This window comes from Miniopterus schreibersii (assembly GCF_964146895.1).
Source record: "Miniopterus schreibersii genome assembly, chromosome: 13".
Lineage (NCBI taxonomy): Eukaryota > Metazoa > Chordata > Mammalia > Chiroptera > Miniopteridae > Miniopterus > Miniopterus schreibersii.
This window is the reverse complement of record NC_138113.1, coordinates 61,590,126-61,605,807: the sequence shown is the minus strand read 5'-3', so window position 1 is coordinate 61,605,807 and position 15,682 is coordinate 61,590,126. Positions and strand designations below refer to the sequence as shown.

The window sequence follows — 15,682 nt, the reverse complement described above, 5'->3', positions numbered from 1 at the left end:
CGCACTGCTGTGCATACAGCATTTTGTCATGAGCAAATTAAACGATTCTGCCCTGTTTGCTGTCCTCTTTATCTTGAAGAATGTCTAATAATCACGTTTATTTTTTAAAAATTATTGTCAGAATACATAGCAACAGCTTAGAATTTTAGAGTATTAAAGAGCATTTCGGCTTTGATGTGGTACAAGTTATTTAAATTATTAGTGGCCTCTAGGGACTTAGGTCAGTACTGCACTTTGGATGCCCGTGTTTGCTCTTCAGACTCGGGTTGACTACGTTAACCAAACTGTTCTTTAAAGTTCCCTTACCTTATTGAACGAGCCAGAGTGGTTAGTGCACCTGTTAATGTTCAAAATTGAGTTCGCATCATAACACTGTCCAGTGTACCACAGTTTTATTATAAATACCGAATTAGCAAAACTCAATTTAAGCTATGGTGCAGAGGAATTTTTATTTTATTTTTTTATTTGCTGAAGAATTTTAAAATAGATTATAGACTCTGTGACTTTTCACTCTTTAATACATCATTCTTAGCTCCAAAATTTGCAAACATTTTCCAACATACCCAAAATATTTTCATACATAAGTAAATTAAAAATAACTTTTAAATACAAAATCTGAAGTTAGACCCAGCTGATCACCCAGATGAGCAAGATCGCCTCAGAGGAGAGGTGGGTTTGTGCTGTGTCCCCCCAGGGGGCACGGAGCACCTGCTGTCCTCCACAGTGTGGAAAACACCATAAAAACAAGGAGAGATGTGTGGGCCTCTGCTAATGCTTGTAGTCAGACACACGTGTTTGCACTCTGAGTAATTACAGGTTATTTGAAACCCCTTAAACTGAACCACTTCAGTGATTGCCTGTTAGGATAGCAGATAAGCAAACGGACCCTCTGACAGCAGCCCTCCACTGCCTGCTTTAAAGATCTGGTTTGGATTTTGAGAAGTTGGCTGATAAACCTTTATTCGTTCGTCATCGAGTGGTTAGTGAGTGCCTGTCACATGCGAGTCACAGTTCCAGGGACACAAAGGCGACTAAAACAGACAAAAGTGCTTGTCCTCATGGAACTTATATTTGGGGAATTAGGGTGAAATGCAGCTTTTAAAACTAAGAAAAGATTCCGTGCACAGAGAGGCCTTGACGTAGTGCTCCTGCCTCAGGCAGTGTGAGGGAGAAAGAGGGACTTGGCCTTGTGGCTCCCGTTAGTGAGCTGGGCTGGGTTTCCTTAGCACTGTGGGCCTTTCATAGCTCTCCAGCCTTTAAACTTTTAGCATCTTCGTTAAGTTTGAGATGTAAACATAAAAATAAGCGTATACAGGGCCAGGGCCCTAAATTACTGAATGCTTGTAGAGACGTGCTGAACAGAGCAGGGGCGGGTGCAGGGAGAGAGGTGCTTCTGGGGACGCCTCTAGTTCGTTCATAGATGTGAGCAGTGCTAATTAACCAATCTTATCTTTATTTTATTTATTTGGAAAGTATTCTTACAAATGTGTTTGTGCTTTCAATTTCCTGGCAAACCTCTTTTCAGTGTATATGCCAAAGAATGTGTTTGTAGTATTTGTGTGGGTGACCAGCAGAGTCGAGCTAGGGGCTTGTGTCTGATATATACGTATAACTCGCTGTTTCCTTTTGCAGAGCGATCTTTGGTCTTGCGGCATTACAGCCATTGAGATGGCAGAAGGTGCTCCCCGTAAGTAGCATTCTTTGTAGCGGTTGTTATATGTAACTTAACCCTAGTTTCAAGGCTCCAGAAAGAGCAGCTTCATGGATAGACATTTCTGGTGGGCGTCAGGTGAAGGAGTCATAAGCACAGTGAAGCTTTAGGTGTGAAAGGAGCCCCTGGTGCACACGATTCCTTTTGGAGATCCCCCTGAGCCCCGTAGGCTACAGTACCCTTTATTTAAGTTGTGTTCAGCTGTATGACCTGGAATTATGGTGACATCTGGTAATAGGCAGTAATTTTTCTTTTTACAACTTGAACTTAATATTCAGTGAAATGGGTCCTAATACATGAAATTTAAGTATTACTTGTGTTTTGATTTTACAAATAGAGGCAAAACGTTTTATCTGCAGAATAACTTTTTTTGGTATTACCTATGAAATTTTCTTCTGCTTTGGATTAAATCAATGACAACTTCATAAAACTGAGTTTTGATCAGGGAAGTGGTAGAATTGCAGAGAGCAGGAAGAAATAGCATTTTCTGCTGGTTCTCCTAATAAAAAGGGATGCACAGAGAACACATAACTGTCCTGTACATAGTTGTTGCTGAGGAAATTTTTGTTGAATGAATGAGAAGAATTCGTTCGCAATCCAGAAATGGATGTCTGTCCCGAACACCGTGTTCCCTGGCGTTTCCTCCTGAGGAACGGAGCCTGTGCCCGGCCCTCTCTCTGGGTTTTCTGTTGCCGTGGGAATAGTGTTATCTTAGCCCCCATGTCCCAGCTGCCTTGTAAGACTCTCAGGCAGGTTAAGAAGCCCATGGGAGTGGCCGGTGCCCGTTGTGGATAGTGTCGTGTGCACGCATAGCTGGCCTGCCTTTATTGGGCAAGTAGTGGGAGTGCAACAGTGACTGCGCGAGGTCAGCGCCCCCGTTGCACCCTAACAGTTTTGCTGTTTCACAGTAACTGGCTGTATCACCAAACACATGACGCTCCTGGAGGGCTCGGCTGTGCTCGCTGCGGCCAGGCGTCGTGTGAGCCTTCGCCAGCAGTGCCTAATTTAATCTCCACAACAACCCTATGAATTAAAACTCTTTCCGCTGTAATCCTGTAGATGATTTAGTAAGCTGTTGATTCTTTTAACACTTTGAATCAATGTTTATCTTTGATTCACGAAAACTTTCCAGTGTCTTTGGAATTGTGTATTCCTCTCGTGGTGCTGGTCCTCCTCATATTTTGCTGTGTTTAAGTGGGGAATTGGGGCGTGCCCAGGGCTCAGCTCGCAAGGAGATGTCTGGGCGTTTGACGTGAAGGGTATCGGTGGGGGCAGCGCTGGCCGCGTGGGCGAGCCGGGGGCCAGGCCGGGCCGAGTGAGTGCCGAACTGACACGCCGTCTCCTCTCCCCAGCTCTCTGTGACATGCATCCAATGAGAGCACTGTTTCTCATTCCCAGAAACCCGCCTCCCCGGCTGAAGTCAAAAAAATGGTAAGCTACCAATGTTTTGCTGCTGCTGTTTTCTTAAAAAAAAAAAATTGTTCCATTTTACTTTTACTTCGAGTCAAAATTCTAGCCACCTGATTCCCCAGGAACGGAGCCGGAGCCCAAGACACCAGTTGAAACGTGTGCTGAAGCTTTTGTTTGTTCTCCTTGATAGACGCGCTCTGTGTTACAGAACAGCGGTGGCCACGTGGAACGCGTGAAGGAAAACGCTCCGTGTTAACCTCCAGCACACTCCTAAGTGTAATATACCTCTGACCGCTTTGCATTAACAAGCAGAGCTGCATGGCCTGCAGTTCCTCTGGTGAAATAGGACATGAAAGTCAGTGGCGGCATTTACTGTTGTTACTGCCGGGCTTTCCTCGTCCGTCCGGGGCACAGCACGGGAAGGCCCCCGGGCAGCCCGCCCCTCCCTGCAGCGCTCAGTTATTTGCTAAACAAGAATGTGTTTTGTGGAGAGCCAGTGACGACCGAGCTCCTCTGCCGGCCGTCTCCCCGGCTCATCTCTCTTCCTGACGCCCGCTCCTGGTGGTTTGGTTTCGTTCCTTCCTGGAGCTGTTTTCCAGTCAGTGCTGTCTCCTCTCCGGCTCTTGACTCTGAGTCTGACCCGCGCAGAAGCCCTCAGCCTCAAGCCTTTTATTCTGGCTTTGTCTTAGCTGTCCGCCCGCCCTGCTCCCCTCCGGATGCTCTGCAGCCCCGTCTGTGGTGTATCCGCACACGCGTGCTCTCACCGGCACACCTCTCCCGGCACATTTCACCGCCGTGCCCCACCCTGTTTGTAGACACTATTTTTTTCACCCCTTTAATACTGTCTTTAACTACATTCAACTCCAGAAAACAAGGCCGCCAGTTTTGAGAGGGTTTTTAAGGCCGTACAAAGTTGCAAAGGTTTTAGCCCCAATGGCCTCCTGTGTTAAAACATGGTAGCTGGACATCCGTGGCGCCCTCCCTGAGGGAGACCGAGCCTGTGTCGCGGACAGTGCCACGGAGCAGCTGCGGGCGGGCCACGCTCCCTGGCGGGTGCTGCACCCACGGAACTCGCTTTCCCTCCTGTCGGGTTTTATGAAAGCTCAGCTCTGCTCAGGGCGCCTCAGCCCCGGGGCTCCGCTGGGCCTCTGACCAGTCTGAGCGTTACTTGCAGTTTGGGATTAACCACCATGCGCATGATACACGAGGTGGAGAGACGGCCGTGGGTCACGACGGACTCTTCCGTGTCCTCACCCTAACGTTCTCCAGCTAAACGTGACAAATGCATTTTAATCCGCGGTTCCCGTTTCACCCGAGTTTTCTAAAGTGACGAGATGGCCACAGACACAAAGTCCTTCCTTCCTCCCTTTATGATTGTCTTTCTGTCACCATGTAAGTTTCTCCTGTTTCTGGAGAAGTGGCTCCCAAAGTTGGTCCGTGAGGCCGTTGCCAGCAGAACGTGACGGTTGATTCTAAAGAATTTATTGTAGACCATCGATTCCCGGAGGGCCACCTGTAGACGTGGTACCTGAGGGGGTGTATTTTTAATGAGGCCCCAAAGGGGCCCTTGTGGGCATGGGGTTGGGCGTCCCCCACAGCTGCGTGGCGTCCCGCGCAGCCCCCGTTCGCCACAGGAGAAAGTAACCTCCTTGAGTGACTTTGGGGGCCCTTCTCCGAGCTGACCCCCAACCTGCTTTTCTGTCTCCACTTTTCATACTCGCCTCAGAAAGCGATTCGTTGTTCCGAAGCTTCCCCTTTGTTTGCATCGTCCCGAACGATGGCTTTTCTCTCGCGTCTGCGGAACGCCGGAGGCCCTGCCCTGCCCCGCGCTCCCCGCTCCCTGCCCCGCGCTCCCCGCTCCCTGCCCCGCGCTCCCCGCTCCCTGCCCCGCGCTCCCCGCTCCCTGCCCCGCGCTCCCCGCTCCCTGCCCCGCGCTCCCCGCTCCCTGCCCCGCCCTCCCGGCTCCCTGCCCCGCGCTCCCGGCTCCCTGCCCCGCGCTCCCCGCTCACTGCCCCGCGCTCCCCGCTCCCTGCCCCGCGCTCCCCGCTCCCTGCCCCGCGCTCCCGGCTCCCTGCCCCGCCCTCCCCGCTCCCTGCCCCGCCCTCCCCGCTCCCTGCCCCGCCCTCCCCGCTCCCTGCCCCGCGCTCCCGGCTCCCTGCCCCGCCCTCCCCGCTCCCTGCCCCGCGCTCCCCGCTCCCTGCCCCGCGCTCCCCGCTCCCTGCCCCGCGCTCCCCGCTCCCTGCCCCGCCCTCCCCGCTCCCTGCCCCGCGCTCCCGGCTCCCTGCCCCGCCCTCCCCGCTCCCTGCCCCGCCCTCCCCGCTCCCTGCCCCGCCCTCCCCGCTCCCTGCCCCGGGCTCCCCGCTCCCCGCCCCGGGCTCCCCGCTCCCCGCCCCGCGCTCCCCGCTCCCCGCCCCGGGCTCCCCGCTCCCCGCCCCGCGCTCCCGGCTCCCTGCCCCGCGCTCCCCGCTCCCCGCCCCGCGCTCCCCGCTCCCCGCCCCGCGCTCCCCGCTCCCCGCCCCGGGCTCCCCGCTCCCTGCCCCGCGCTCCCGGCTCCCTGCCCCGCGCTCCCCGCTCCCTGCCCCGTGCTCCCCGCTCCCTGCCCCGGGCTCCCCGCTCCCCGCCCCGCGCTCCCCGCTCCCCGCCCCGGGCTCCCCGCTCCCTGCCCCGCGCTCCCCGCTCCCCGCCCCGCGCTCCGCCCGCCCCGCCCCCTGCCGCCCTCCTCGCCCTCTGTGAGTGATGGTGCCCTGCTCTCCTGTGTACATAAACGTTCTCCAGTTTATTTCTGGTGCGGACTTCTTAGATCCAAGCATAAACACATGTAAATTGTTGATCCATAAATATTTGTTGAATTGAAAAAAATAGTGAGTTTGAATGAAAATACAGGACAATAGAGGCGGTTCTTAAAAGCAGTAAAGTAATTGGAAAGAATGGAACTAACTTCCTAATTTACATTTTAAAAAACTGAATAACTCATTCATTCAACAAAAATTTATTACATACCCATGGTGGCCCGCCATCCTCGGTGTCCAGCGCTGCTGGCTGATTGGAATAGGAACCGGGGTCTGACCTGCGCCCCCTCACGCCAGCAGGAGACAGAAACACGAGGGCAGAGTCCGTCCTGCAGGCAGCCCGGAGGAAGGCTCCTTGCTTGGGGCACGTGGGTGGAGTGTTTCGGGAAAACTTATCAAAAGAGAGGCCCCCCGAGCTGGCCTCTCAGGGTGGGGTGTCTGGGCCAAGACAGGGTGAGGGTCATCGTGAGCCAGGAACCTCTCAGCAAACATCCACGTGGCTGGTCTGATAAATGTGGGTGTCAGAGCGAGTCAGTGCCCCCCTAAAACGGTTGTTCCCAAACCTGTGCGTTAGCATGAAGAGGGAGGGAATGGCCAGTTTGAGGCTGATTGAAATGTCATCGTAACAGGCTCAGGAGCCCCAGCACTCGCTCGCTTCCTGGGCTCCTCTGTTTCCATGTTCCCCTTGTCTCCCAGGCCCCGGGAGTCTGCCTCCACCTGCCTCACTGCAGCAGAACTTCTTCACCCCTCCCCTCCCCAGCCTCTGCAGTTGAAGGATTAATGAGCAGCATCAGATTTAAGCCCGGTTTGTCTGAAGCAGACGTTCCTCACGGCTCAGTTTGTGGCGTATTGCCAGGATGCGGCCGACCTTTAAGCAGTGTGGCTGTGGCGCTCCTGGTCCCGTGTCCCGAGCTCCTGCTGTCCCCACGTCATCCCATGCGTTTGCAGGGCGCACGGTGGCCCTGGGCTCTTCTCTGATGTTTTGGAGCTTTGTTCTTTGTGGTAGAGATTTGATGGCCTCTGTTACTTCCTCTAACAGGTCCAAGAAGTTTTTCAGTTTCATAGAAGGCTGCCTGGTAAAGAATTACACGCAGCGGCCCTCCACAGAGCAGCTGCTGAAGCACCCGTTCATCCGGGACCAGCCCAACGAGCGGCAGGTCAGGATCCAGCTCAAGGACCACATCGACCGGACCAGGAAGAAGAGAGGGGAGAAAGGTATGAACCGGGCCCAGGTGCCCCTGGCCCCGGGCGGCCCCACGGCCTGCGCGCCTGGCCGCGCTGCGGCTCCGACCGTCCGGCCCAGGAGAACTGACGTCCGCAGGGAGACCGCGCAGCTCGTGTGCACACATGTTGCAGTGTCCGCGGTTACACGTAATACAGACGAAACCACAGTTTTAGTTCTGAGTCTTCATTTTTCTTTCCAGGAAGCTGATTTTAAACTTAACTCTCTGGGAGAAAAGTTAGAAATGTCCTTTTTGCTTGTGAAGAGACTTTGTTTTATAAATCTTTTCAGCCTCTCTTGTTTGGTTGCTCGGTGGAGAGAAATGGCTCACTGAAGGCCAGGCACTGACATTATTAAGGTCAGGGTCCCACGGAATGGACTGACTTTTGGGACGGGGCATAAAGCCTGCCGGAGTGGAAGCGAGTTACTCCTGTTGAAGCCTAGTCTGGTCTGAGGCGAGCCAGCTTGTCCCCGGCTGTGTTGTGTCATTGGTTTCTCCCTGACGTCACCTTTATAATTGTGCGAACATTCGGCTTGGTTTCTTCTGCCCTAAGTGCCCGCTACATGCTTCACTTCCGTCAGCCCAGCAGACTCTGCTGTGGGCACTTTAGGGGACCCCGACTACTAAAAAGAAATGTTTTCATTGCCTTAGTTTGGGCAGTTAAATCTCCTTCTTTTGAAGGTTGGCATCAGAGTGGGTTTTCCGAATTTGCTGACGCTCTTGGGCCATTTTTGTCCTGTGTCGGGGGCTCTGCCTCCCCTCAGCCGTGCACCCCGTGGGGGTCATCTGACTGCATCAGAACCTGCTCCTGCCTGGCGCGGCCACCGGGGCGCGGCCACCGCTCCTGGGGGAAGGTGCTGCCCCTCCCCCCAAGCTCCCCACACACGTGTTTTCACCAAGGACGCGCTGCTTGTCTCCCGAGGGGCGCTCTTGGGGCCGCTGGCCCTCCGTGCGCGTCGCGGTTTGCGATGGCCCGTTCACCTTTCTCCACAGACGAGACGGAGTACGAGTACAGCGGCAGCGAGGAGGAGGAGGAGGACGTCCCTGAGCAGGAGGGGGAGCCCAGGTAAGGCGGCGCCCGCGCCCCTCTCCCCGGAGCGCCAGGCTCGGACTCACTGCCCGTAGTGTGGGCCAGTCTTGAATGACTTTGGAAGCGTCCTGCTGTCTCCCACGGTGCTGTTTTGGGAAGGATTCCCATAAACGTTTCCCGTCTGCGTCCTCTTGCCCGGCCACCGGTTACCACGATTGCAGGGCCCCCTCCCCCGCCCTTTGGAAATGTGCGGTCGGGCCTGGTCCTGGGCAGGGGGAGCCTGCGCTGGCGTCCTTAGCGAGGCTGGGACGCAGATGTCCTGCAGGGTGAGCACTGCCCGGCACACTCAGCCGCCGCGCCTGGGCCAGGAGGGCCCCTGGAAAACACTGCCCTTTCCCCAACACCGGTCCTGCCTGCTCTGCCCTGCCCTGTGCGGCGGAGCAGCTCGGGCCCTTTCCTGGGGCGCGTTCTCTGCGCATCCGTCTCAGCCCGGTGGGATTCTCCCTGCTTCCCGGTGCCCCGCGAAGCAGAAGGCTGGCGAGTTGGAGTATGAACCTCACAGCAACTCGTTCATCCAAGGAGAGAGGATTTTAAAGTTCCAGTATTGGCCTTGCCGGGTTCATGCTGTAGCTACACGTAACTCCCGTTTCAGCACAGGCGGGAGGAGGGTGAAGGCCTGCGGGCCCCTGTGTGCAGACCGGCAGCTTGAGGAGAGCGTATCAGGAGGTTGGAGGATTGTCGAAAACACTCTGAAATGTCCTTTTCTCACAGAGGAGATCCTAATCCATTTGAGACTAAACTTTTGGAGTAATTTGAACTGATTGTATGAGCAGAATTGTTTTGGGATAGGAGCGTCACCTAATGAAAGAGGCCGTGTAAAGAGATTCACTTGCCGTGTTGCTCTGGATGCTTTGGGGGGGAAGGAAGACCAGCAAGGGGGGTGCTGCTTTATCAGGGTTTAGTTCTTGGGACTCGCAGGCACTCAGCTGCTGACCCTGGAAATAGGCGAGTGGGAGGGAGCGCAGGGTAGGACTCAGTGCGCCAGGCCACGAAAGCGAGGGTACGTGAGTGCTGGAGGTGTCGCTGGCGTTTCTTTCCTAGCCAGCCGGGCAGGATGTCACCTCTACTGACGGGAAGCACGGTGGCCAGACAGGGACGATTGCACCTTTAATTTTAGAGTTTGAGTCACACGAGAATCCTCGGTGAGATGTCGTCCAGGCCAGAGTTTTAAGATAGTTATGAAATGGGTAAACGCATAAATGCCATTGGGTTGTAGGTGTAGTCATGGCCACGGCTTTATTCGTTGGACCTTGGAGCGGGGAGCTCGTTAGAGGGTGATGGGGTTGGAGCCGCGCGGGGCTGGGGTGCGCCCGCTGCAGGGCGCCGAGCCCGCCGCTGAGCGCCCGCTTCCGCCCGCAGCTCCATCGTTAACGTGCCAGGGGAGTCCACTCTCCGCCGGGATTTCTTGCGGCTGCAGCAGGAGAACAAGGAGCGCTCCGAGGCTCTGCGGCGACAGCAGCTACTTCAGGAGCAGCAGCTGCGGGAGCAGGAGGAGTACAAAAGGCAGCTGCTGGCCGAGAGGCAGAAGCGGATTGAGCAGCAGAAGGAGCAGAGGCGGCGGCTGGAAGAGGTAGGGCAAGGGGGTCCGGGCCGCGCCCTTCCTCATCCCGTCGCTGGCCAGGCCCTCCCGCGTGCGTCCCCGGAGCCGCGCAGCAGCCTGTGAGGGGGGCTGGCGCCGGGGGCGGCAGCCTTCACCCTCCCCCAGGCCTTAGAAGCGGCTCCTTGCTGTAGAAACTCCGGGACCTGCCCCACGGTCGCTCCTCGTGACGCCGGTGGGGGCCGCGGCCGGGCCATCGATCGCCTCCTGCTGGCCGGGAAGCTGGCTCCGTCCCGCTTCAGTCGCCAGCTCGGGCGTGGCCCGGGGCTTTCCACTCGTGGCCTCTGGGTTCGCGTTTACGTGTACATTTTTTCTGAAACCTCAGTTTTTCACATGAAAAACATTTTTGTACAAATGCCCTAACTTCAGGTACGTTTAAGAGTAAGGGGTGAAGAGAAGGGGATGCTGGGTGTGACAGACGCCGTCCTGTAATCGTTCACGTGGGACGGTGTGTCCTGTGGGGGAGCCCGTCTCGTACGGCCTGCCCCTCGAACTCGGACGCTGTCAGCATAGGAGATGTGATTACAGCTTTTTCACTCTTAACTCACAGAAATTACTTTCTATATTTCACTTGGGGCTCAAAAGAGTTTTTTATTTTCTTTTTCTAACTGCTTTTCTTACATATTTCACAGCTCCAGGTTTCTTATTCGTGATGGTTTCTGTTCATTTCATTTACGTACCTCTTGTTTCACCTCTATCTTTTGTGCCAGAAAAAGAATGCAAAATATACATAGATACAGTGTCCACACAGGGCTTTATTCTATAAATATGGTAAGAGCACAAGCTGTTACCCAAATTACTTAGTGTATTTCATGGGGTGAGTCTGTGTTTCGTTTTCTGTGTTTATAACCCGAATTCTGCAAACTTTATAATTCACCCCTACTTTAGAAAGCAGTGCCTGTCTGACAGAGAAACTGGGAGAGTCACCTAGAGTTTGTGGAAGAAAACAGGCAAAACTCCCTCTGTAGGCAGGACAACACTTCTACTTATGTAACTCTCCTTGTGGTTTATTTGTGTACTCTTGGAATTAAAAATATATATATATTTTATTGATTTCAGAGAGAGCAAGGGAGAGGGGGAGAGAGAGAAAGAGAGAGAGAGAGAGAGAAACATCAGTGATGAGAGTCATTGATCAGTTGCCTCCCGCATGCCCTCTGCTAGGTAGGGATGGAGCCCGCAACCCAGGCATGTGCTCTGACCAGGAATCTAACCGAGATCTCCTGGATCATAGGTCGATGCTCAGCCACTGAGCCACACTGGCTGGGCTTCTTGGAATATTTTTAAAGCTGCTCTCAGTGCCCTGTGAGGTTTGCTCAGGTTGCAGGACCATCAGATTTCCAGGGACGCTTGAGTTTCAAGGTTCTTGCGGTTGTTTACATAGAATGTGCAGCACTTTTCACTGTCCTGTTAACCCTGGGCTGCACCTCCTCTAGCACGGGAGCAGGCCTGCTGGGCGTGTGTAACTTGCAGCCGAGGCCACTCAGCAGAGCCCACTGGGGTGGTGAGCCCGTGCCCTTCCCCCGCCTCTGCACAGCAGGGAGGCCTCGCAGAGGGAAGGCCCGCAGTGGCCCTGTGCAGGCCAGGAACAGGGACTTCTGCTCAATGAGAGCTTTGCACTTGCTCCTTATGTCACTTAGCCCTTTAATGTCCGCTTCTCAGAAAAAGTTCGAACTCAGAGTCACCTTTGTGCAAATCCTGACCAGAAAAGAGGGAGCTGGGAACTGAAGCGGGAATGTCTGCATGGATTTGACCCCTGGTGTGGGTTCTCGGTGACCTCACTCAGTCCTTCGTATTGGCCTGGGTAGTAAAGCATTATCTATTTTCTAGGTCCCAGAAAGATAATTTGGGAATATTTGAGCCATAAATGGTTTATTGGCATTAAAGTTTCAATCAGGACTGTTTGGGGAATAGGGATTTCTTTTGTTACTAACAATAGATAAAGGTGGTCAACCTCACTCGTAAGACAAATGACAATTAAAACTGAAGGAGATAACTTTCTACCTGCAAGTGGCAAAAAAAAGAGTCCGGAAGTTGAGGCTGTGGGGAGCCCAGTGCAGATCCCTTTCCTGGGAACTGCCACAAAGTCGGGCCCCTGGGGAAGGACTTCTGCCTTCCCTCCTGTGTCCCAGCCCCCTTGGCAGGTGAGCTCACTGCCTCCGCCCCCGTAGTCCTGCATCCTGAAGAAGCCTGGCCAGGTGCTCAGGCCCCTCCTCCTTCAGGGCTTTGGAAAGTGCTGCTGGTGGCTTCTCTCCCTGGCTCCTCTGAGCACCGGGGTCTGGGAAGTCCTTGCAGATTTTTGAGTCTCTCCCAGTTTTGCTGAAAACAAGTTTTTTGTTCACGTTTTCCATTTTCTTTTTTTTAATAATATCTTTATTGATTTCAGAGAGGAAGGGAGAGGGAGGTGGAAACATCAGTGATGAGAGAGAAACATCGATCTGCTTCCTCCTTTGGGCCCCCGACTGGGCATCGAACCTGCAACCTGGGCACTCTGACCGGGAATCGAACCGCGATCTCCTGGATCCCAGGCCGATGCTCAGCCTCTGGGCCACTGGCCGGGCTCCATTTTCTTCATTGCTTTTCCCGGGGGAAGGGGGGGATGCCGAGCCCACACAGCTGCATTTGTCCTGGCAGTTTCCCCCGTCCGTGCCCCAGCCTCCCTCTGGACACACTCAGTGTTTCTTACCTCACTCTAGTATCTCACCCAGATTCAGAGCCCTGTGTGATCAAGATTTCCCTTCAGCAGAATGTTTTAACATCACCTTTCTTACTTAGATACAGCACCACAGCCTCGGCTCATGTGGAACTTTGTCTCTAGCTTCTAATTTGCCATAAAAAGTGTTCACGGGCCAGCTTTTTCTCCCATTCTATTCTCACTTGTTGTTCTTCTTTTTGAGCAAAAATGAAGACTGTGTAATTGTGTTGTCATTTTATCCTAACGGTTCGTGCTCTTTTTTATCGAGTTCTGACTTGGTGCCTGTGGCTCTTCCTCTGCCCTCCCAGGACAGCCACGTATTTGATGACAGTGCTTTCTAATTCTTTTTATTTTTTTTAAAAAATATTTTTTATTGATTTTTTTTTTTTTTTTAGAGAGGGAGGAAGGGAGAGGGAGAGAGAGGTAGAAACGGATGAGAGAGAACCTTGTCGGCTGCCCCCCCCCCGGGGCAGAGCCTGCGGCTGGCACGTGCCTCGGCCTGGGTGGAAGCCGTGCCCTCTTGGTGCGTGGACGGCGCTCAGCCACCAAGCCGCACCAGCCAGCCTGTTTACCACTCTGTCGAAGTTCAGTAACAATTTTAGACAAGATGTTGCTGTCAGTAATCGAAGTCAAGGTTGCTGCCTTAATCAGGATACTTTGGATATGTTTTTGAACCTGTTACGTGTCTAACTAAGGTTCCTGTCCCCCAGCCCCGCTTCTTCATTTCGACCTCATGGGAACTGAGAATTCCTCCTTTGTCTGTGGTTCACGGTGCTACTTCTACAAAGAGAGCCCGGCACTGCCTCAGAAGCACGCTCTTTTATTTTCAACTGTGTATAAATGACCTTTTTAGTGTAGGTGGGAGTCAAAAATCAAGCTTTTTATCTCACATTAGAACTTACCCTTTTCTTAATAAAATAACCCAAAAAAGTGAGGAAAGCTCAGTTCCCTGTCTTCCAGCCCTGCCTTTTGTGGAGGTGACCCTGGCATGTGCTCACAGACCCTCGAGCTCCGTTGTCGGCCACGCGAGCACGGCCTTGCCTGCGTTTTCCCTTCCAGTTCTTATCCTCGCCAGAGGGTGTTTTTTCCATTGATTTTTAGAGCGGAAGGGGGTCGGGGGAGAGACACAGCCATTGGTTGCCTCCCGCACGTGCCCAACCGGGGCTGGGGATCAAACCTGCAACCCAGGTACGTGCCCTTGACCGGGAATCGAACCCAGGACCCTTCGGTGTTCAGGCTGATGGTCTACCAGTGAGCCGCACCAGCCAGGGCGCCCTTTCTGTTCTTGAACAAACGCTGCTGATGGGATATTCAGGACTCACCTGCTCAGGCTTTTTCTGCAGGTATTTAAGAAACGAACTTTCTGTCTTTATGACCTTTCCTTCCAAAGATTTTAGCAATGGAGTTGCTATTGTCACTTTGTGATTTGGGGGCCTGCTTGCCTCCAGGAGGGAGGTCAGGGTTGTGTGAGCCCAAGCAGTTCCTGTACTTTGCTTCTCCTTCCACCCAGAGGACACTTCATTTCTGTCATTTCTACAAATTCCAAAGTGACGAAAATTTTAGAGAGGTCGATAGAAATTGAAGAAATTAAAAATGAAGGCAAGAGAAAAAAATTTTCTATGTGAAATGGGGTTAGTACTGAAGCTAAATTGAAACACTAGGAAAACATAGAAGTTTCTAAGAAAGAAATTAATACACTGTGACGCGTTTGCTGTGCATTTCTTGGCTCTGAGGCATTCAGGTCCTCACTTCCAGAAGTCGGGGCTGGCGCTGCGTGTCCAGCATGTACCTCGGGTCCTGGAGGTAGCGGCCTCTGGAGCACAGACTGGTCACGAGAGGCAGTCAGTTTTTGCTAAAGCAGCTGTAGTTAAGTGGACCTCACTTACCAGTATCCGAATTTAGAAAAGTTTTCAGAATTGTAAGGTCAAAGCACTGCTTTTAAATACCAAACAAGGGAACTCAAAGATAATTAAAGCATCTTTACTCAGGCACACTCGGAAACACTTCATTAAGGAAATCTCTCTATAACTTAAGAGATTCGGAAATCACTTTGGCATCATGCAGTTTCTCAATTTGTTTGATTTTGTTTCTAAAGAATGACTTAAGAAAATGACAGTGACCTCACTTTGCAGATGCTTTGAAGCGTCATGTTTATACTTAGCAGGGTAAACCCGAAAAGGCACGTTTCTTAGAGTCTCCTGGTTTTGTTATTTGAAATCCCAGGCATAAAGTTAATCCAGGAAGGGAGGGTGTTACTCAGTGGATATTTTATTTTTGGCCATTTTTTTTTTTGCAAGAGGAGAGCTTTCACATTAATCACCTAAGAGGATATATTTGCTAAAGCTTTTCTTTAACTTTTAATTACCCCCCAACCCCCAGTTGAGGGCCTGTTCTGACCATAGTGATTTTTATGGTTGGTAGTTTAAATTCTTGCTCTTGGTCCAATTTTCAGTTTCAAATCCTAGAGCGTAACGTGGGAGAGGAGCCTTTGTCCTTGCCATGGCCTCCCACCAGGACCTGCTTAGTGGGCCAGTCCCTGGAAACTACCACTTTCCACACTGTGGGTTTTTTTAAAGTTTATTACTTATTTTACCTACAAGACCTGGTGAAGAGGGGGCTGTGTCTGAGTCACCTTTGTGTACCCGTGTACTTAATAAATATTTCTCAAGTGGATGAACCAGTCATTTGTAGTCCTGGATGTATCTCTGGAAAGAAAGGGCTTGTTCTTGAAACTTAGGCCCTTTCCTAAAAGGACCTTTGGTCTTGGAATCTCTAATTTGAGTTCCAGAGCCATCTTAAAACACTTTATTTTCTATTTTTATTTTTAAATATGGTTTTTAAAATTGATTTTAGAGGGAGAGAGAGAAAGAAACATTGATGAGAGAGAAACATCAACATCGGTCCTGTACCCCTCCCTGAGCCTCAGCCCGGGCATGTACCCTGACCAGGAATTGAACCAGTGACCTATTAGGACACTCTACCACTGAGCCACACTGCTGGGCCACCTTAAAGCACTTTCAGGGCGCGCTGTGTAAACTAGGAGGCACCCTGCAGGTGTAACCATCATTGTTCAAGCCTTTACATACTCAAGGGGTGATCTTGAAAAGGTGGCTTTAGATTTGGTTGGAGTTTGTGAGACCTAGAGATCTGAATGGATTCTTTAATCTTTG

General features: G+C 52.5%; 1 protein-coding gene across 35 annotated transcripts in view; it reads left to right on the top strand.

The window, feature by feature from the left end:
* The window catches only part of MAP4K4 (mitogen-activated protein kinase kinase kinase kinase 4), a 159,804-nt gene that overhangs the window by 101,270 nt on the left and 42,852 nt on the right, over positions 1 to 15,682 (top strand). For all 35 annotated transcript variants that reach the window (XM_081156186.1, XM_081156211.1, XM_081156191.1 and 32 more), the window contains 5 exons: positions 1,633 to 1,687; positions 3,064 to 3,142; positions 6,950 to 7,125; positions 8,127 to 8,199; positions 9,583 to 9,793. In XM_081156186.1, coding sequence (XP_081012312.1) covers positions 1,633 to 1,687; positions 3,064 to 3,142; positions 6,950 to 7,125; positions 8,127 to 8,199; positions 9,583 to 9,793 — 594 coding nt within the window. The remainder of the gene's footprint in view (positions 1 to 1,632; positions 1,688 to 3,063; positions 3,143 to 6,949; positions 7,126 to 8,126; positions 8,200 to 9,582; positions 9,794 to 15,682) is intronic.